This window comes from Candoia aspera, chromosome 2 (genome assembly GCF_035149785.1).
Source record: "Candoia aspera isolate rCanAsp1 chromosome 2, rCanAsp1.hap2, whole genome shotgun sequence".
Taxonomy (NCBI): Eukaryota; Metazoa; Chordata; class Lepidosauria; order Squamata; family Boidae; genus Candoia; species Candoia aspera.
This window is the reverse complement of record NC_086154.1, coordinates 144,874,486-144,897,677: the sequence shown is the minus strand read 5'-3', so window position 1 is coordinate 144,897,677 and position 23,192 is coordinate 144,874,486. Positions and strand designations below refer to the sequence as shown.

General features: G+C 40.2%; 2 protein-coding genes across 2 annotated transcripts; one reads left to right on the top strand and one right to left on the bottom strand.

The window, feature by feature from the left end:
- Positions 1-2,280: 2,280 nt before the first annotated feature.
- FBXL12 (F-box and leucine rich repeat protein 12) lies at positions 2,281-9,871 on the bottom strand. Its single transcript, XM_063293989.1, has 3 exons — positions 9,719-9,871; positions 6,082-6,154; positions 2,281-3,802 (listed from the first exon to the last, which is right to left on the bottom strand). The coding sequence occupies exons 1-3, from the start codon at positions 9,817-9,819 to the stop codon at positions 2,996-2,998; spliced, it is 981 nt and encodes a 326-aa protein (XP_063150059.1). The 5' UTR covers positions 9,820-9,871; the 3' UTR covers positions 2,281-2,995.
- Positions 9,872-9,877: 6 nt separating this feature from the next.
- Positions 9,878-17,336, top strand: UBL5 (ubiquitin like 5). Its single transcript, XM_063293990.1, has 5 exons — positions 9,878-10,032; positions 10,513-10,604; positions 14,361-14,444; positions 15,842-15,879; positions 17,150-17,336. The coding sequence occupies exons 2-5, from the start codon at positions 10,549-10,551 to the stop codon at positions 17,191-17,193; spliced, it is 222 nt and encodes a 73-aa protein (XP_063150060.1). The 5' UTR covers positions 9,878-10,032; positions 10,513-10,548; the 3' UTR covers positions 17,194-17,336.
- The last annotated feature ends 5,856 nt before the right edge of the window (positions 17,337-23,192 follow it).

The window sequence follows — 23,192 nt, the reverse complement described above, 5'->3', positions numbered from 1 at the left end:
AAAAGTAAGTAAAAAGAGTCTTACTGATTTATTTGGTCCAGTTACATTCATTTAGAAGAAAAATGATGATTTTTGTTCTTCTTTCCTTTCCCTAAACTGAATTGACCCTCAGCCCTCATTGCTGCTGAAGGCTGCATGGAGAAAGGGGGAAACCTCCTGATTCTAGGCCCATTGCATGGCCCAAGATAGAAAGAGCTGCAGCCGCATGCTCCCTTCCAGGATGGAGGAGGAGGAGGAAGTGAGGAATGTGGCAGTGGCAACAAACAGCTTCCTCCAGAAGCATAGATAATTTGCATTCTAGAGTGAACTCATCCACATGCTAATGAGGCATGCTGATTTGTTGGGACCTCCAACATACTGGCCTCAGCACAAGAAGCATTTATAGAAGAGAAGCAGCAGATAGGGAGAAATGGCCAACATATCAGCACCTATTAATACAGGAAGATGGAGACTAAGATGAAGTCAGGTCGCAGATTGATTTTGTATATGGTAATTGCAGCAAGACTATGGTATCTCAACAATGGAAGAATAATGAAATTCCCAGTGGAGGAATGGATTGTGAAAATGTCAGAAGTTGCTGAAATAGCAAAGCTGACCTGTTTGGTCAGAGACAAAACAACAAAAACTTTTCTGAAAGACTAGAACCTTAGACCCAGTTTGGTCTAGTGGCTAAGGCAACAGGCTAGAAACCAGGAGACTGAGAATTCTAGTCCTGCCTCAGGCGTGAAATATGGCTGGGTGACCTTGGGCCAGTCACTCTCTCTCAGCCCAACTCGCCTCACAGGCTTGCTGTTGTGGGGAAAATAGGAGGAGGAAGGAGTATTAGGTATGTTCGCTGCCTTGAGTTATTTATAAAAATAATAAAGGGGGGATAGTCAATAAATAAATATGGACTTTTTGCTGAAAGAAGAAAAGAAATGGTATGATTTGTGGGTTTGAGAAGTAAAAAAGATGTGGACTAAATGAGTGGTTGAAGGGATTTGATTGTAATATTGTAATTATCTGTTGAAGAGAAGGTTGAAAGTCATTATATTTCATAACTTTAGTTTTTTATTTTCTTGAACCTTTTTCTTTTTTTTTTACATTTGACTTTTACTGCATGTAAAATTCTCATATAATTAAGTAAAAGAATTACAGTTCCTCTTTCCAACTGGCCATATAGTTTCCCAAGAGTGAAATATGGCTGAAGAAAGCATCATAGAGAACAGCTTCTCAAGATAACACTCAGGGTCCCATAGACAATGTGTTAACTAGATAAATAGATGTTTGTGTGTTTATTTTACTGAGCCACAAGTGAATTCAAAAGCTGAGCAAAGATTATTGGCACAAACATGACCAGAAGGGATCAAGAACTTTTTATGCAAATACAGGATTCAGGCTCAGCTAGGTAGAAGCAGAAACACTAAGCAGAATCATACCTAATTAGGATTTGGATGGGAGACTTCCAGGAAAACATAGGATTATAGGCTAGATTTGTCAATTGAGAAAACATGCCAGAAGGCACTGACATAACCAATTCTGTATTGTTGCAGAAACTAAAGCCAACACCCTATACGGACATGTCCATGAAATCACCAGAGTCCAGCCCAACTTGAAGGACTTTGTTTTTTAAAAAGTTAGTGACACAGCAATCAGCAGTGAAAAGAAAGACTGAAAAAAGGCAAAGACAGTGTGAATATGGTACAAGCATAAAACTAAAGTGAAGATTTGGGGATGAATTCTGTTCAGTAAGCTTATGAATCTATAGTTCGATGTGTGCAAAAGGAAAGTTGGAATCCAGTAGGATATCCAACCATATTTGTGGTTCCCATCACCAATCAAGAGCTACAAGAACAGAACAGTGTAGCATCAATTGCTACATGAAGTCATTAGAAAAGATTATAGCTACTCATACATTTTAATGGGAGGAAAGGGTTAAGAAATGCAGAAAATAAAGAATCCTAGTGGTATCTCTATGAATTTCCCCCCCTCTGCTTGGTTCAATGTGTTCCAGGCACTGTCCACAACAGCCAAAGGCATTTCTATTCTCTGCTGGCAGTAACGCTAATGAAAACCAAGCTAGTGACATGGGGAAGCTGGATCAGTAATACAATGCTGCAAAGGTGTTTGGGAGCAGAGATGTAAGATGGGAAAGCAAAAGGCATTTCAGGGATAATACAATAAATACAGTTAATATAAAATGATGGCTCATTCTATTTGTTCTAATTTCAGGTCAGCTTTATTGATCAAATTTTATCACCACCCATCTCCCTCCCAAGGATAGTGCAGGGACTTTCAGATAGTGCAAGGATGTATTTTTTCTTCAATCTCAGGCTCACATTTGGCTTTTGAGTGGAGTAAAGGTAAATAGATTGGCATTTAAAAATAATAAAATGTGGTCTTGAAAATTAGTCATGCACTAGTTCTGTAGATGCAACTTTGTGCTTGTTAGAAGATATCGACTCTCTGAGTCATTCAGGAAGAGGAATGAACTCTATCAGAACAGAGGCTGTATCCTAATTTAGATGTTCAGAAATTTGCTCAGTGCTTTTAAAATGGCAGTGTGTGTGTCTAATAACTTCTTATGCCTGCCATACACAAAATCATTTAATTGTTAATCTTTCCTACTCACTTTCTATGCTGCAGTTTAGAACCTGGGATTCTCCTGGTATTTTTGGATACATTTTCCATCACAGTTCACAACCAGCTGTACTAGCTGGATCTGATGGGAGTTGGTGGCGGGGGAGGTATATCAAAAATTTGGAAGACAGTGGATTCTTCATGCTTGAATTATGTCAAAAGCAGAGGATATCTGCAGTACAAACACTGGCCATATAATTTGCACAAGTTAAACTAATGTCCTTTGAGATGTGATACTTGTTTTGTCTGATCTGTTCCTTTTTAGTCTACTACAAATATTTCGGGCTATAAGGACAAAAAGCTACTTAGGAGATGTATCCCAGTGCTGCCGTCGTTTGACCTTATTCAAACATGCATGGGGAAAATTGGCTATCTTCTAAGATATTACACTGGAATCTAGGCAAGAGATGGTGTTTGCCACTACACAGCTTGGCAAACCCACCTGGATCTTTTGGAGCATTTTGTCTTCAAAGTTTATCCTGCTTAAATCAAGATGCTTCAGGCTGGGGAATGACTGGCAGACAATTAAAATGGTTTCTGGAGAAAGTTGGCTGCAGTCTCTCAAACAAAGGCTCTCTAAGATTGGCAAACCACTTAAGCAAAGAAGACCTGCATCTGTCAAAGAATTGCTCCTGAGATCTAAATGGTGCAGTTGCTTCATGTGGCGCCCAACAAAGTGCATGGCTGAATCACCAATGCTACACTGGTGCAAGGCAAGGTGCTCAAGGTCTTTCAGATGTGGTGCTACTGTCTGGATCCCCACATCTGTTATACGGTAGACTTCTGAAAGGGTAAGAGTTCTGAGAGTGCCCTGGGTGGCGATACGGAATAGGTGCTGGTTAGAAAAAGCAGGGACATTCCAGATTGCAAGTTGCTGGATTCTTGGGAAAGCGCAGGAGATCTTGGAGGTCTCTGGCACTTGGAACCACACAAAAGGGATCTCACAGCATCTCAGCTCCAGGGTGGTAAGAGAGGAGGGCACACAGTCATATTGGAGTGAACAGAGGTCTGTCTCCATCAAGCTCAACTGGTGGAGTTTGGGACATTGTTTGCCCAAAGCCTGCATCAGAGCTGAGGTAAGTACTTGCTTCCGAAAGGACAGGAGGGATCCTCGCAGCTTCAGAGTCTGCAAGCTGCCTCGGAGATAGTTCCGCAGAAGGTGCCATAAGATCTTGGAGGATATCTAAAGGGAAGGGAAAAAATCATGAAATTGACAATAGGGAAAAATATGGGGATGCCTATAATTACTGAAAATTATAATTGGCACAGAAACAAACTAAGCTGCAAGCCTATGACCACAAACCAGGAATGCTGGTTCAGTTCAGTGAGACCTATTTCTAAAATAGACGTGCACAGGACTAGGCTAGACAGCACCCAAATGTTTAGTCTAAACTTTGTTTGTATAACTTTTTAAATAAATGTAAGTCCCCTAAAAAGTTTGAGAATTATAGTTTAGCTAATGTGTAGTTAGTTGGATAAACACATCTAGTTATCACAGAATTACAGTTACTTGATAGTTAAGCTGGCACATGATTACAGAGCAGACATGACTCATGATGGTTGCTGTAACTTTCTGACCACCATGCCCAGGAAAACTTCCAGGTCTTTAAAGCTTTCCGAAAAGCCAGCAAGGTGAGGGCCAACCTAATCTTGGGGCGTATGATGTTCCAAAGGGCAGGCACTGTGAAAGAAAAGACCTGTTTCCTCAGTCCTGCCCAATGATCTTTAAACGAAGTGACCTGGAATATGCCTCTCCTGTTGGACCTGATGGAGTGGGCAGAAACAATCAGACAAAGGTAGTTCCATGAATAACCTGGCCCCATGCCATGAAGGGCTTTATAGGTGACAGCCAGCACCTTGAATTGGACCCAAAAACATATTGGGAGTCAGTGCAGCTCATAGCGAAAAGGTGCAACATTGATGTACTCAGGTATGCCCATGATTGCCTATGCTGCCACATTCTGGACCAGTTGCAGCTTCTGCATGTTCTTCTACGGCAGCACATAGCAATAGTCTATTTGGGTGGTGACCAAAGTCATAAACAGTACCCCCCAATCCAGGGAAAGTGCACAATTGGCACACAAAAGGAAGTTGTGTGAAAACCCTCCTGGCCACATCTGCCACCTGTTCCTCAGACAAGAAATGTAAGTCCAAGAGGACCTCCAAATTGTGTGTCAGTTCTGTTTAGAGTATTGCTACCCCATCCAGGGCTAGAGATGGAAAACCACAGAATCCAAGGGGCCCTAAAACCCCAAGCCACTCAGTTTTAATAGGGTTGAGCTGAAGCTTGTTCTTCCCCATGTAGACCAAAGGCTCCAAAACTGAGATAGAACCCCCACAGCATCACAAAGATCTTTAGCAGTAAGTTTTCTTATTTTGATAATTGTATTGCATGATGTTCAAAGCCACATGCAGAAGCAAACACCTGAGTCGCTTGCAAGATGGGTGGTGTAGAAATATGAGAAATAAATAAATAAATAAATCCCCCTTTCATTTTTGGATTTATAGCTGGAAAGCAGGATGGCCACAAAATGAGCTGCTCCAGAAACCTGAAGGACAATTGACCAACAATATAAGACTGTATTTATGTACTATTTATCAAACTTACATAAGCCATAATTAAAACAGACTCTCACTGGATTACATTAGTTGAGACTACGCATAAACCAAATTGAAACATCCCCAGTGGGAACTAAAAACAATAAATATACAAATAACATCAATAAATCAGAATCTAATAAAATCAAACAATATTCTATCATTCACCATTAGCCTTCCAGAATACTTCAGTTTTCAAAAGTCTCCAGAAGGCCTAAAGTCAACCTGCTTTTCAGTGGGAGGTTATTCCAGATGTTTTAAAACCCTGTATCAGTGGCATCCATGTGATGCGTGGAATGTCAAAATTGGCTAGATGGCAGACAGAGCACTGCATGGCAAGCCCTGCCCCTTTTGAACATTCATGTGAAATTGATGCATGTGCAAAAAGGATAGGGTTTGCATTGCAATGGTCCACTGGCCATCTTGCTGATTTTAATCTCTTGTGCAGACAACACTGAACTTTATAGTTTAAGCATTGTGAGTTTAGAAGATTTGGTCTCGTAAGCCTTGCTGTCTATGAATGTACCTAACTTTTATTTACCCGTAACAGAACTAGAATAAAACTATCTAAAATAAATCATAAATAAAAACATTGCTTATAATAAAGCATGCTACATTATGCAAATTAAAATACTATTCATATTGCCAGAAAGTCTATTAAATTACATCATTGTAAAGATGCCTCTTCTCTCTCTTTTAAATTGTGGTATATCTTTTGTACTGCATCTGATCTGGGCCACCTTCCCTGTTCCCTCCCATGCCTTTCCCCAAAATATCTCCTATTTTCAGAACAGAAACTATTTATGTGGTAAATTTATATAGCCGCCCTTTTCACATATGTGACTATAGGGTAGGCATTCTGACCCTGCAAGACGAGAGGTCCACATGTCGCCACAACGAGTTGTCCCGCACCAAACGATGCCACTGCTTGCAGACTCTGCAGAAAGAAAAGGTTTATTAGCCTTTACTAGCAAACACCTTCAGCAAAGGATTGTTACCTTGTCGTGGTGCTGGAGCTTGAGCACCTCAATGATGCCATGAGCTAAACCGTGAAGGGACACCCAAGACGGGAAGGTCATGACAGAGAGGTCAGACTAAATGCGATCCCTGGGGAAGGTAATGGCAACCCACCCCAGTATTCTTGCCGTGAAAACTAAATGGATCAGTACAACCAGAGATATGTCGGTATACCATCGGAAGATGAGACCCCCAGGTCGGAAGATGGTCAAAATGCTACTGGGGAGGAACAGAGGATGAGTTCAACTAGCCCCAGACGTGATGACGCAGCTAGCTCAAAGCTGAAAGGACGGCTAGCGGCCGACAACACTGGTGGTGAACGGCGAATCCAATGTTCTAAGGATCAACACACCATTGGAACCTGGAATGTAAGATCTATGAGCCAGGGCAAATTGGATGTGGCTATTGGTGAGATGTCAAGATTAAAGATAGACATTTTGGGCGTCAGTGAACTGAAATGGACTGGAATGGGCCACTTCACATCAAATGACCACCAGATCTACTACTGTGGACAAGAGGACCACAGAAGAAATGGAGTAGCCTTCATAATTAATAGTAAAGTGTCTAAAGCAGTGCTTGGATACAATCCAAAAAACGATAGAATGATCTCAATTTGAATTCAGGGCAAGCCATCTAACATCACAGTGATCCAAATATATGCCCCAACCACAGATGCTGAAGAAGCTGAAGTAGAGCAGTTCTATGAGGATCGCCAGCACCTACTGGACAACACGCCTAAAACAGATGTTATTTTCATCACGGGAGACTGGAATGCTAAGGTGGGCAGTCAAATGTCACCTGGAATTACAGGAAAGCATGGCCTGGGAGAACAAAACGAAGCAGGACATAGGCTGATAGAATTTTGCCAAGACAAACACTCTCTTCCAACAACCTAAGAGACGGCTTTATACATGGACTTCACCAGATGGACAACACCGAAATCAGACTGACTACATCCTTTGCAGCCAAAGGTGGCGGACATCTATACAGTCGGTAAAAACAAGACCTGGAGCTGACTGTAGTTCTGATCACGAACTTCTTCTTGCACAATTTACGATCAGACTAAAGAGATTAGGGAAGACCCACAGATCAGCTAGATATGAGCTCACTAATATTCCTAAGGAATATGCAGTGGAGGTGAAGAATAGATTTAAGGAATTGGACTTAGTAGATAGGGTCCCGGAAGAACTATGGACAGAAGTCCGCAACATTGTTCAGGAGGTGGCAACAAAATACATCCCAAAGAAAGAGAAAACCAAGAAGGCAAAGTGGCTGTCTGCTGAGACACTAGAAGTAGCCCAAGAAAGAAGGAAAGCAAAAGGCAACAGTGATAGGGGGAGATATGCCCAATTAAATGCAAAATTCCAGAGGTTAGGCAGAAGAGATAAGGAATTATTTTTAAACAAGCAATGCGCGGAAGTGGAAGAAGACAATAGAATAGGAAGGACAAGAGACCTCTTCCAGAAAATTAGAAACATCGGAGGAAAATTCCAGGCAAAAATGGGTATGATCAAAAACATAGATGGCAAGGACCTAACAGAAGAAGAAGAGATCAAGAAAAGGTGGCAAGAGTATACAGAAGACCTGTATAGGAAGGACAACAATATCGGGGATAACTTTGATGGTGTGGTCAGTGAGCTAGAGCCAGACATCCTGAAGAGTGAGGTTGAGTGGGCCTTAAGAAGCATTTCTAATAACAAGGCAGCAGGAGACGACGGCATCCCAGCTGAACTGTTCAAAATCTTGCGAGATGATTCGGTCAAGGTAATGCATGCTATATACCAGCAAATTTGAAAAACACAAGAATGGCCATCAGATTAGAAAAAATCAACTTATATCCCCATACCAAAAAAGGGAAACACTAAAGAATGTTCAAACTATCGAACAGTGGCACTCATTTCACACGCCAGTAAGGTAATGCTCAAGATCCTGCAAGGTAGACTTCAGCAATTCATGGAGCGAGAATTGCCAGATGTACAAGCTGGGTTTAGAAAAGGCAGAGGAACTAGGGACCAAATTGCCAATATCCGATGGATAATGGAAAAGGCCAGGGAGTTTCAGAAAAACATCTATTTCTGTTTTATTGACTATTCTAAAGCCTTTGACTGTGTGGACCATAACAAATTGTGGCAAGTTCTTAGTGGTATGGGGATACCAAGTCATCTTGTCTGCCTCCTGAAGAATCTGTATAACGACCAAGCAGCAACAGTAAGAACAGACCACGGAACAACAGACTGGTTTAAGATTGGGAAAGGAGTACGGCAGGGCTGCATACTCTCACCCTACCTATTCAAGTTGTACGCAGAACACATCATGCGACATGCTGGGCTTGAGGAATCCAAGGCTGGAGTTAAAATCGCTGGAAGAAACATTAACCATCTCAGATATGCAGATGCTACCACTTTGATGGCTGAAAGCGAAGAGGAACTGAGGAGCCTTATGATGAAGGTGAAAGAAGAAAGTGCAAAAGCTGGCTTGCAGCTAAACCTCAAAAAAACCAAGATTATGGCAACCAGCTTGATTGAGAACTGGCAAAGAGAGGGAGAAAATGTAGAAGCAGTGAAAGACTTTGTATTTCTAGGTGTGAAGATTACTGCAGATGCTGTCTGCAGTCAGGAAATCAGAAGACGCTTAATCCTTGGGAGAAGAGCAATGACAAATCTCAATAAAATAGTTAAGAGCAGAGACATCACACTGACAACAAAGGTCCGCATGGTTAAAGCAATGGTGTTCCCCGTAGTAACATATGGCTGCGAGAGCTGGACCATAAGGAAGGCTGAGAGAAGGAAGATAGATCCTTTTGAACTGTGGTGTTGGAGGAAAACTCTGAGAGTGCCTTGGACTGCAAGAAGATCAAACCAGTCCATCCTCCAGGAAATAAAGCCAGACTGCTCACTTGAGGGAATGATATTAAAGGGAAAACTGAAATACTTTGGCCACATAATGAGAAGACCAGACACCCTGGAGAAGATGCTGATGAAAGTGGAAGGCAAAAGGAAGAGGGGCTGACCAAGGGCAAGATGGATGGAGGATATTCTAGAGGTGACAGACTCGTCCCTGGGGCAGCTGGGGGTGTTGACGACCGACAGGAAGCTCTGGCGTGGGCTGGTCCATGAAGTCACGAAGAGTCGGAAGCGACTGAACGAATAAACAACAAAAAATTAGCAAACACTCATCTCCCCCAAAGGAAGAGATGCTTCCTCCTCCAGGCATTGGCTTTGAGTCCGCCCTAGCTGGATGTTAGGGAGTTACTGCCCCTGGCGCGGTGTGTTTTCTGTGATACATAATTTTGCGTCGTGACGACTTCATCTCTCGCGCCACAGGCAAGGCGCCCGGAAGAGGTCATCAACCGGCATTCGACACAAAACGCTACGCGCATGGCCGACTACCAGGAAAGCAGGACCATCGGACAGCACCGTTGACGTTGAGAGGAGGAGGGGGGTTCCCATGGAAATGGAGAGAGCGAGGCGGAGCCGACCCTTACCTGGCCACGCCCACTCGGTCGCGCGGCGGCAGCCAGGCCAGAATCTGGAGAAGAAGCGAGTCCGGGAGGGCGGAGAGACTCGAGGGCGATAGCGCGGCCATTATTTATCACCGCGTTTCTTCGCGGCGTACTCTTCCGCAGCATAGAAGAGCGGCAACTGTTGGCGGAAGGGGTTGTAGAACTTCCGTTTTCGGGGTGAACTCCTACTTCCGGTTTGGCGAGCCTTGATTGTTTGTTCTCCGGGAGGGTCTCTTTATTCCGCTGAGGGGTTGTGGTGTCTCGGCTTTCCCACTCTTAAGAAAGCCTGTTCCGCGGTGAGAGTGGCTCTCGGGGTGTGTGTTTCGAGTCTCGGTGGTGGTTAGGCCTAGTCGTTGAGGGCTTGAGGATGGCTGTGAGAATCGGGGAATTTTAAGTGCGTGGTAGGAGACTTTTCGTCTCGCCTGTTCACGCTTCCTGGATTAGGCACTGGGGCTTTATTGGGCTTCTGCGTCTAAGTGCACGGAAGTCTTGGCAAAACTGTAATGCAGCTGCAGAGGGGGAGTTTCAAGTTGTATATATCACATTAGAGCAGTGTTTCTCAGCCTTGGCCACTTGAAGATGTGTGCAGCTCCCAGAGTTCAAGTCCCCATGCTGGCTGGGGACTTCTGGGAGTTCAAGTCCAGACACCTGCAAACAGCCAAGGTTGGGAAATGCTGGGACACAGTGGCCGTTAGTTTGGGAAATCTCTTTCCTCACCTTGAAAATATTTACATCAGATTGGCAGACTTTTTTTTGACATTGAGTATTTTGTTTAGCTTTCCAGCAGAGCTGAACGTGAAGCCGTGATCAAGATGATTGAAGTAGTTTGCAATGATCGGCTGGGCAAGAAAGTCAGAGTGAAGTGCAAGTATCCGAGACCAAGGAAACTTCTTTTGGATGGCAATTTTTTCCCTTCTACGTTTAGCTGATCGTTTTGGCTGTGTAGCTACAAGAGAGATTCTAGATAGGAAACATTTATTACGGGTACCATTTACTTGGGTGTGATTATTTATTTATATTTCAAATTTAGTCGCTGGCCATCTCACACAGAGAGTGACTCTGGGCGCTTTACAATAAAACAAGAATAAATACTAATTAAAATATAATAAAACAATGTTCTTAAATAAGTGGTATATTCCAAGGCATAGATGGTAAATAAAAGATCCTGATCTGCAGGAGCATCTTCAGGGTGCTAACCACCTCCAGGGTTGATTACCCCTCCTCATGCCCCACGCTAGTTGGCAGAGCACCACTTTCTGGAAGGCAGGGAGAGTGGGGGACCGTCTCACCCCTGGGGGAGGAGTGTTCCATGGGGCAGGGGCAACAGCAGAGAAAACTCTCTTCCTGGGCCCCGCCAGTCAACATTCTCTCATAGATGGGGTCTGTAACATGCCTTCTTTGCCTGACTGGGTGGGACAGTCCCTCAGGTAACTTGGACCCATGCCATGTAGGGCTTTAAAGATAATAACCAACAGTTTGAATTGAACCCGGAAGCAAACTGGCACCCAGTGCAGCTCCCACAGCAAAGGTATTACATGTGCCATCCTTGGGGCACCCAAAATTGCTTGCGTGGCTGCCTTTTGAACCATTGACTTAAATAGATGCTTCCCCATTTTGCTTCTCTCTGATGTTACATGTATTTGCCCAGACAAGCAGGGGAGACATGGGGATCTGTTGCTTTGAAATCTTTTTCACTGCATACCCACAGGATGAGATGGGAATCTTAGGAGTCTACAGGAGTCTCCAATTTGGAGATGAAAATTTTGTTGTGCTATCAGCATGGGAAGTTGAGGGAGTGTTAGAATTCTTCATGGAGTTGATGCATCATTATACTGTCCTTTGTTTGTGTGAATGGAGAGGGCAGTTGTGTTTTGGACTGCTACACTAGCATGAGTGGAAGGGGATTAAGAATGTAAATTAATATAAATAATTAGTAAATTAATAAGATATAAATTAATATATATATTGTATAGTGTATATGTACTATTTATTATAAATATATATAGACTAGACTATACATACACTATTATATTAATTTATATTATGTATATAAAAAATCTAGCAGTCTTCATTTTAAAAAAAAATAAGTGAGTCCTGCCTCTGCTTTCTCTATTTTCTGTCCCTCTGGGTTTGTTTTGTTTTTTGTTTTTGTTTTTTACAAATACAAGTTTAAAAGACTAACAGATAAAAACCTCAAATATAAACAGTAAAATACTGGCAGATAGTGAACAAATCTAAAATTTGGCTAATATATCTAATACATTATTTGAAAGCTTATATTATAAGACATTTCATATCCATTTTTAAATCAAAATATGCTTCTGTTAAACTTTAGAGGTACTTGGTTAACCCAACTGAAGAAAATTTAAGAAAAAAGGGAGAAAAAGACTATAGGTGAAAAACAATACTGTAAGACAACACTGTAAATTATATTTAGATTGTATATGAAGCTAGAATATAAACCCTACAACTTGAATTTTGTATATAGCACAATTCTGTGTATAAAATTGTAGTCTAAAATGGTTTCCAAATGGAATTGAATTCCACATCAGATTTATTTTACAAATATGAAGTTATTCTAGTTATTCTAGTTTGCTTTTACAGTTTAGTTAGTCATTCTTCCATTGAGGAATCAAAGATCTTTTCCATTAAAAAAATATAAATCATTGCAGCCATTGATATATACAATGCCATTAAAGTACATTTTGGAAGAACATATGGTTGATCTTTTTCCTTTGAAGTTCCCAGTATTTCATCTCTATAAGTATATTCAAATTGTACATCCATTTAATCATACATTCCTTGAGTTGTTCAGGATCTGAGCTGTATTTCACTAATAAATTTTGCCTAAAAAGTGTTTATTGTTATAAGATTTTTAAATTCAGTCAAATTTCTCAATATTCCCCCTTGATTCTGTAATTGTTTTGTTGCAGTGGTACTTACTTGAAATTATTGGAACCAGTTAAGTGTAAAAAAGCACTGTGTACTAAGAAAGAGATTCAGAAGTTCTTCGTTCAGTTAACAGTAAATCCAGTTGAAGTCAGTTTGCAAAATAAAAGGTTATATCCTAAGAAAACAAAACCCATTAAACTAGATATTTAGTATCATAATCATCTTTCCTGCTTTTGCAGGCTTAAAGCTGTAGTAGTCAGTGCTGTGGATATGTACTAGGTACCAAATACTTCATTTAACCCAGACCTTCTGATCTAACTCTGTTGGCTAGAGCAACTGAGATTTAAAGTCTAACACAGCTGGAAGGCACTAGATTGAGGAAGACTGATCTAACCTTAGCCAAGGCTGCAGGTATGAGTTTCTTCAAGATGCATGTCATCATCCCCACCTCAGGGAGTCCTGTAGATCTTACAGAGCCAGGATGGCTGCTTATTAAGATGCCTTCCTCAGAATTACTGGACTACAGCTCCCATTATCCCTAGATTGGGTTGGTTAGGAGTGATGGGAGTAGGAGTGCCACACAGCTGGAAGGTACTGGATTAGGGGTACTGCCCTAACTCAGTTCTATAAATGTATCAAGTGCTGCTGTTACAATTGTTTTGAATTATACAGTAACTCCCCTCCTGCATGAGTCCAGAGTCCCCCGATGGGAGGAGATGGGCAGGGACAAATTGAATGAATGAATGATAGTTGACAATGAGGCTGAAGCCAGTGGGAGTGCAGTTGGGAGCGTGTGGTGGGATCTCAGTTGCACAAATTGATTTACCAGACTATGGAAGAAAAGGACAGATCTTTTCCATGGTATTTGTGGTAATCTAAAGGGAAGAGAGAGCCAGTTTGGTGTAGTGGTTAAGGCACCAGGCTAGAAACTGGGAGACTGTGAGTTTTAGTCCAGCCTTAGGCACAAAGCCAGCTGGGAGACCTTGGGCCAGTCACTCACTCTCAGCCCTGGGAAGGAGGCAAGGGCACACCACTTCCGAAAAACCTTGCCAAGAAGACTGCAGGGACTTGTCCAGGCAGTCACTGAGAATCGGACACGATTGAACGGATTAAAAAAAAAAGAAACAAAGGGAAGGGATGTAGGAATAGTATAGGAAAGAAAGATAACATTTGATGTGATGAAATGTAATTGCAAGCATTTAGGTTTATTTCAGTTAAGGATAAGCTGTATAGGCTGTACAAGATAAATGCTGAAGATACAAAGAAAGACAACATCATAAGGGCTATTTTAGATATGGGTTCAGGAGAATGAATGAAAGGATGTAAGGGGCAATAAGAATTTGGGTGGCTGGAGAAAGGATCCATGGGTGAAATGCTTTTATTTTTATGGCCAGATATAAAAGGAAAGGGTCGTTTTATAGGCTTTAAAAAGTGCTTTATGTCCGTGTGACTAAAAGTTATAATCTTGAGTTTTGGAACGTAGAGTAGTTTGTAATAAATATATGCAAATGTATTTGTTCATGGATTTGAAAGTGAAAGGAATAGGTCCTTTGGTTACCTGTGTGTGTATGTTTGAGCAATGAATATCTGTGTCCAACCCCCATTTCATACTGTGCTAGGGATTCAATTGTTTGGGACAGGAAGATGTGTCAGAAAAAGTAGTTTGTTTAGTGTTTATGATATACAGGACCCTATCTTCTCATTTATTTCTTTAACCAATAATACTGCTCAGCACTGATGATTGCATCAGAGACCTGAAGAAGCTTATTGCTGCCCAGACTGGTACTCGCTGGGACAAGATTGTTCTGAAGAAATGGTAAGTAGTCTCCCCAACTTATTCTACAGATAAACTCATCCTTTCAATACAAGAGTCCCTAGGCTTTGCACTCCTCAGGTCATCTATTCACCTTTCTATATATAATTTTCCTGCCTTCTGTTTTCTCCACAACAACAGTCCTGTGAGGTGGGTTGGGCTGAGAGAGAGTGACTGGCCTAAAGTCACCCAGCTGACTTTCATGCCTAAGAAGCCTGGATGTCACTGTCTCCTGGTCTCTAGGCCAGCACCTTAGCCTCTACACCACACTGGCTCTGTATGGCTTAAAAAGCTAGGCAGATATTATATTTTTGTTTGGTGATGAAATTGTTGTACAGGTAATCCTCACTAAATGACCACAATTGGGACAGGAATTTAGGTCATTAAGCGATGTGGTTGTTAAGCGAATCCAGACCTGATTTTATGATCAATTTTGCAGTGGTCATTAAGTGAATCACATAGTTAAGCAAATCACATGGTTGTTGAGTGAACCACATAGTCATTAAGCAAATCACACAGTTCCCTATTGATTTTGCTTATTGGAAGCTGGCTGGGAAGGTCGAAAATGGTGATCAGATGACCGCAGGATGCTGCAGCCATTGTAAATGTGTGATGGTTGCCAAGTGCCTGAATTGTGATCATGTGACTGCGGGGATGCTGCAATTGTCATATGTGCGAGGAACGGTCGCAAGTTGGTTTTTTCAGTGCCATCGTAACTCCACATGGTCGCTAAATGAACGGTCATTAAGTGAGGATTAGCTGTATTTTTAATCAAAATAATTCTCTAAACAATCCACAATAATAACAGCATGATTAAAGTGTTGATGATTAAACAACAGTTTATCAACCAGCATGTTGATAAATTTATCAGCCAGCAATGGCAAGAGAGAGAAAACAGAATGGTTATCAATGATATGCTGTGCTGGTTGATTTTACTTCGCAAATAAGTCATAACAAAATAAAGAGAATTTTCTCTCTTACTTAAAAGGAAGAGAGGGAATATCTCAAATTCCTCTCAGGGAAGTGATGTCTCCTAGCTTAGGAGGAAGCCAGTGCAGTCTCTAGTTGATGGAAATGGAACAAATTGTAATAAATCTTAGTGCCTGAGGCTCATGTTGAATGAGGAACCTTGAATTGTGTGTAGCAGCAGACTGGTAATCTATATAAGCATTTAAACTGATACAGTTTAATTGATGAATGAGCTCCTTTACTTTCTGGACTGGGACAAGTTTCTGATGGGCTCCACAGTACCAGCTCTATAATGCTGACTGGCCCTTGATTTTATTGTTGTGATGTTTATATTGTACTTGTATTGACTATAATAATTTTTTACTTCATTTTTACTGACCTATGTAAAAGCTACAGCTAACTTTTTAAATACTTTTTTATATGTATTGTAGGTATACGATTTTCAAGGACCATGTGATGCTGGCAGACTGTATCCTTTAAATGATTGACAGTAATGAAGAGACTGGCCTGATGATTAGAGAAAGAAAACGTAACATTTTAAAAATTCTTTAGAATTCTCTTTTACTTGCATGGTTTGTTTTTTTGTTTTTTGGGAAGGCATTTAAGCTTTAAGCTTCAGGATGGTCTAAATCACCATTCTGTGAATATAGTGAAACACACAGGTATGCTTAATGTTTTGATGTTGAAATATTCCCACCTCAGAATGTCTTGTTCAGTTATCAAAACATCTGTGCCATCAAAACATCTATTTCAAGTATACTAAAAGTGTTCTGGCTGCAAATTGACTGTTTTGCCCTTGGTTCTGAGGTTGGGCCACTTTTGGCACATACGGAACAGCCTTCCTTCCTTCCTATCCCTTTATTATTTTCATAAATAACTCAAGGCGGCTAACATACTTAATACTCCTTCCTCCTATTTTATTTATTTATTTGTATTTATTATTTAAGTTTATATCACCGCCCACCTCCCCCAACGGGGGACTCTTTTACCTACAACAACCACCCTATTTTGAGATCTGAATGTTTCAGTTTTGAAATTAAAGGTGTGTTGAACTGTTTTGAGCACTGAATTTTGCAAATAGGCATTTTTTTACATATGTGAAAGAGCTCTTTTCCAAGCATAAGCAACTACTAAAATGCTCAAAATGAGGAATGTCATGAGGTTTTGTACTCGGCAGTTCAAATTAAAAGGTAAGGCTTTCTAGACTTCTAGCTCTTCCATTTCCCAAGCCTTTTCCATTCAGTATGCTTCCCTTATGAGGTCAGAATCCTCAGCAGTGTACATCTTTCCAGTTCTATCAAGCCCTTGAGATATAAATAGTTTGAAGGACTTCTAATCCCCTTTTTTGTCATTTTCAGGAGTTGCCTACCCTGTTGCTTGATCCCTGCATAATTCTTTTTCTCTATCTCATCTTGCAGACAGAGTTTGGAAAGAAACGGAAATTGTAGGTCTTAATACTATTTGGCAAGCACGCTATCATTCTTTGTCTCAGGAAAATAGAATTGGGCTTTAAAACTCTGAGTAACTGGGGAAAAATATGCTTTTGGCATTATAGAAATATAGATACACAGTGACATTATAAATATATACGCTTGCATATATTTGAACAACTTTGACAGTATTTCCAAAGGATGGTCACTTTGACATGACATTATTTTTAAACTTAAAGGTCAAGCCTGTTTATAATTACTAATCAGATTATTTTCTTGTAAAAATTCACCTTAACCGCTTACTTTCAGATGAAATCCATGATGGTATGAACCTGGAACTGTATTACCAGTAGTGTTTTGGTCATGACAAGTACTATATTTGTTATGTTTCCTTGTTCTGAATTTTTCAGTCGATGGATGAGTTACTTTGTGGCTTGACTTTGAGTCAGGAATATTTTATCCTTGATGGCAATAAATCAAGAAACCTGTATTCAAATTCTGTTTTCATTTATTTGTATGTAATAAATGTGATTGACACACGTGCTCAGTGTTTCTTAAAACAGAACAGTGTTAACCATGGTGCTGGTGAATGCGACCTTGAAAATACAGCTCTCAGGAGACAAGAAAGGGATTTTCTCCCTCATACAGTTTCGTCTGGCTGAAAGCTAATCCTGAAAAGGAATTAGTTAAACTTTCAATGGCTTGCAGTTACAAACTTGCAAAAAACAACCATCACTTGCATTCAACATGGCCTCCCCATTTAGTGTTGCTGAGTATTGTTTGTCAAATTATCTGAGGATGCAGAATTCTTGGACAAATTCAGCAACCGCTTATATACTATAGTTACTGCTGACACAGTCTGTCTTCCAGGTACGATCGCTCAGTCTTTTCTCCCTTCAAATCAGCTAAAGGTATTTTCCTTAACCCTGATATGGGAGAGATCACACAGCCTGTGTAACTAACTGCCAAGTAGAAGAGAAAGTAGCTGATAAAAAAAATGAAACAACTTCTGCTTGAGTGTTGTAGCGAAGGAAAATCTGTCTCCCCCTTCTATGGGAGTTGGATCAATCTCACAAGAGAGAATTAAAATCAATGTTAAGAAAGAAGCGTAAAAATGCCTTTTTATCTTTAAGTAGCTGTGCGCAAAAACAGTATTGGAAGGATTAGATAGTTCTGCTAATATCACTAATAACAGCTCAAAGCAGAACATAAACTTTTGGGCAGAAGAAATGTTGGTTTGCCCCTAATGTAGAAGAACTTTGCTGGAGGCTCCAAGTTGAATAGAACCACACAATTTACTGTGTGTGGAGATTATAAATGTCAGATACAGTAATCATAAGAGAAAAGAAAGGAAGAAAAACAAAAAGCAATCGTAACTAAATGTTTTGTTATCCTTTTAAAAATAACGATTTTTTTGACAGTTCCCTCTTTCTCCACTCTTCCTTGACTCCCTCCAGATTCTTGCAGATTCAGTCAATTCTGAAGCTGCTGTGGAGGTGGAAGGTGCCCTGTTTCTCTTCTCAGCTTCTGTCCCCAATTTCTTGTTCCTTTTCCTAGAGTTCTGACTGCCGGTTTTCAAAAGAACAAAAGCTCTTTAACCTAGAAAGGGAGGGTTGGAGGGAATCTTCCTTTGCTACCTGTCCTAGGGTGTGCAACAATCCCTCATGTAGATGCATTTTGGGGAAGTCTGAATTCTGGCAGCTGGTATGAGAAGTTGGTGAGAAAACTGCAGTCTTATGAAAATAGGTCAGCCACTCACCAGTAGCTTGTTACATTTAATAGGAAAGGGCGGGCGGGCTGGTTTCTCTTACCTCTATGAGAGACGGAGCAGTGCCAGTCGCCATTTTAGTCTGGTTTTAGGTCTGGTACAGGGGAGAGACTGCTTGATCACTATGTGATGATCTTAGGTGAGAGAGAGTCAGGAATGTAACTCTGTTCTCTTGGACCTTGGAGGCATTGGATGGTATCTTTCTGAACCAGCTGTCTGCATTGCATATATTGTACCCTGTGACTTGGCTGGCTATTTTTGGAAGAGATGCTGGAGATTTTTGCTCTTCGGCAATGAAATCATTGAGTATTTACAGCTCAGCTGTATCCCCTTTAACATTTAATGAAACTGATGTGAGATAATAAAGAGATGTACACTGAGTTGTCACCGAGATGGAGATGACACTTAGCTTTATTTCACTTTTCATCTTGTACAGATGTAGCAGCCAGTCTGTACACATGGAAAAGGTGATGCACTAGAGGACTTCCATACCTGTGGGTCCCCTTTTGTGTAATGTCTCCCTGGAAAGGAATATCTAGCACCTATATTGTCCTTTCAGCATCATGCTAAGACGTTCATTTCCCACGCATTTTAAAATTTGGTAATCTGGGTCTTCCGGTGGAGGCATGGTGAACTAAACACATCTCCGACAGAACGGAGACAATGACCATGACAAAGACTGAATAACCAGTGAGTAGAGCAGTTCTTTGGAACCTTTCTGGATAAGGAGAGAATGGGGGTTTAACCACATATGCTCTGGATGGTTGCTTCTTGTGAGGAGACTGCAGGACAACAATCTCCTGAGAGCCAGGAGCCGAAGGGACCGGCCATCATGCGCACAACTGCAGTGGAACCTTTTAAAGGACACTGAGTTTGCTAACCTCACTTTCTAATCATTGTTGGAAATTGCTTATTTACTATTCTAAGGTTGTTAAGAGATCTTCAGAATGACAAGTTTGAAAAGCCACCTGGTGAGAGGTTTTTTTTAAAACATATTTTTTATCCCACCTTTATTATTTTTATAAATAAGGCAGGGATCTAATACTCCTTCCTCCAATTTCCCCACAACAACAACTCTGTGAGGTTAGTTGGGCTGAGAGAGAGTGACTGGCCCAAAATCACCCAGCCAGCTTTCATGCCTAAGGCAGGGCTAAAATTCACAGTCTCCTGGTTTCTAGCCTGCTGCCTTAACCACTAGACCAAACTGGCTCTTGTTTTATTTTCCTTCTTGAACAAAAGTTTTGCTTACTTCTAAAACAAAAATTAACTATAATTTAAAGAATTGGAAATAAACAGCAAAAAGCTAAGTAAGTTTGATCTAAGAAAGTTGTAAACTTTGAAACATTGAAACTATGGAACATTGTATGATTTTGGAAATTCTTATGGGAATGTTTTGTCTAAAATCAAAACAGAAACTTGAAACTATGATTTTAGAAATTGGACACTAGACGGGACTAAAGATTCCAGGCAGAAAAGGAAAAGAAAAAAAGTGTAAACATCTTTGGTTTTCAGTTAGTGTGGGGATTTACAAAATGACACAGAATGCTGTAACATTAGAAATACTTAGGAGATTTTCAAAGAATGGGGCCAGACATTAGTAGCTACAATATCAGAAATGTCACCAATGATGTCTGCTTCAATGGATAGACTATGTCCAAAAGATGTTAAATCTGATGCAGAAATAATAGAACCAGAAATACAGGATAAATAAAGTGTGGATTACAAGTTAGAGAAGGCAGTTAAAGTGGAATTACAAATGACAAGCCAAGAGAATGACCCCGTTAAAGACTTTTTACTGGATATTCAAAAGAAGCTGGTTAAAGCTTTGAAGATTGAAGTGGAAATACAAATGACAAGACAATGACCTGGATAATGACTTTTTACTGGATTTACAAAAAAGGTTTGCTAAAGCCTTAAGAAGCCTCTGGGATGGGAAAAAGAAAAACTGAAGAGAGACCAAATCCTACAACAACATCTGAATGAATTAAAGATGGTTAGAAGTAAAAGGAAGGAATATAAAATTAGTCTGTTGGCACCAGGACTGAAAAGATGATGATTTTTGGATTTGCATATAGATAAGGGATGGGCTATGGGAAGAAAAGATACTTGTTTCTAACCTTATAGGGGGTGAAGAGCTACACATTTGTTTTTACTTGTGATAAAGATTGGAACTCCTTTATTTCTTTTCTCTTTTTCTTTCTTGGCACTTTATATTCTTTCTATTTCTATTTTCTGAGTTTAGTTTGCATTCGCTTTTACTGCTGTAATTAAAATCTTTAATAAAAATTATGAAAAAATATGGTTTTAATTTTAAATGCCTTCATTATATTGGGATAGTGATTTCATATATAATTTTATATATTTTTATTTCCTCTACTATCTCTTGATTTACTGCTGTGCTTTTACTATTTTTATTTTAATAACTTACATTATGCTTATAAAACTAATTGCTGGATTAAAAATTACCCAATTAAGTAATACATGCACAGAAATTAATGAGAATGCAAAAAGTTTGTTTACTCATCTGCCTAAACACAGGTATATTCGTTATTTAGCATATTTCCCTTTAAATGGGGGTTGTCGGAAAAAACTATGTCTTGGATTTACCAAACCATATTCTAATATGTGTTTGAGGAACATTCTTATAGATTACAGGGGAACAATATATTGCATATACAGGTGTGTGGTTATTGCTGGGACTGAGAATTGCAAGCATATAGTGTGTAACTTAACTTTAGAGGGGGTTTTTAGACCAGTATTTATATGTATTTCTATATGCCTGACTCCCATCATTCTGGGTGGTTTAAATAACAAGGTTAAAACATAAACAGAAAAGTTGGAAACAATGCCACACCACTACAACAAATACACAGTAACCCATAAACATGGCAGCCTGTCACAAAAGATCACAAAAACATTCTGTAGCAGAGCATGTTCTTTGCAACCAAACATCCTATGTTTAAGTCAAAAAGGCTAATTTATATACTTATTTGAATGAATTTATATGGCTACTACGTTCAAAACAGTAACCCTGGGTGGCTAACATAGGGTTAAAACCTCAAAACTGAACAGTGATATCTATACATAATGACAAGTGAAGAAAACATACATCAGCAAATGACACACCAATCTCAGACCCAGTTAACCTCCCAACTCCCTTGCCTGGGCAAACAGCCATATTTTTAAGGCTTTTATGAAATGCCAGCAGGGTTGGGGCCAACTGGATCTTGGAGAGGTAGGGTGTTCCTGAGGACAGGCACTGTGACAGAAAAGGCCTGCTTCCTAGGCCCTGCCAGATGACATTTTTGATAGATGGGGCCTGGTATTTTAGGCAAGGAAAGGTTTTTGTGAGCCTCTGCCAAGAACAGGCTATCCTTGGCTATGTGCAGCCCCAGTCCAGATCATTTTTTTTAGCCCATAGAACACTCCTCCCCATCCATCCTGGTGCTGAAAATCAGTATCGGTATACTTCTTGTATTTTAGGGACAAAAAGAAAGACAAAATAATTTGCCTTTAATTTCCCTGAAAATAAAAAGAAGACTTAGAATTAAGTTTGACAAGGGCTATGGGATGAATGTTTTCTGTATATTTCCATATTTTAATATTCATATGTATTTATTGGTGAGAGTGATTACTGGCAGCAGTAAGTTAATTCAGAATTAGGATTTGTATACTGTCATAGGAATATATGGAGTTGTGCAGATAAATGGAATCCATTATACTACTTAGTAAAAAGAGTTTGTTCGGGGTACGACGTTCCCTTCTTTAGCCTACAGTTAAGTTTCCAGCCCTATTTACTCATTCTTATTAGTCCTTGCCACTCTTGTTGCTGCCACCCTAGAGTCTGTCAGTTTACAAACTGTTACCTAGTTTAATAGACATTGTAAGAAGAGAGCTGTGTTAGTCTGTGGTGGCAAAAAATCAGCAGTCCGTTGGTACCTTTTTTGACTAACAAATTTTAGTTGGAAAAGGTGCTACCAAACTTCTGACATTTTAATAGAATAATGCTCAACAGAATATGCAAACTAAGTAAGCTTTTGCAAAACAATCAAATTTGCAGTCATCTTGTTGATACAACCAATTTAAGGGCAGCTTTTTTGCAATGCCTATTAGTAATCTTGGCTAAAGGCTTTTGAAGTGCCTATTAGTATGAAGATAGCTTCTGTCTTTTAGGATCAACCATCAACAGTGAAGGAACAAGCAATCAAGAAATATGCTGCAGACCAGCACTTGGTAGAGCAGCCATGAAGGCCTTGGAAAAGATACTCAAATGCTGTGATGTATCTATACCTACAAAGATCAGAATCGTGCAAGCCATGATATTCCCTGTGACATTCTATGAAAGCAAAAGTTGGACTTTAAAGAAGCACGATAGGAAGAGTATTGATGCCTATGAACTTTAGTGTTAGAGAAGACTCCTGAGAATACTGTGGACAGCCAAGAAAACAAACCAACCCAGAATTCTCACTTGAGGCACAAAGACCAGGCTCAAATTATCCTACTTCGGACACATTATGTGAAGACACAGCTCTCAAAAAAGGCTCTAATGCTGGGAAAGGTGGAAGGAAAGAGAAGAGGGTGACC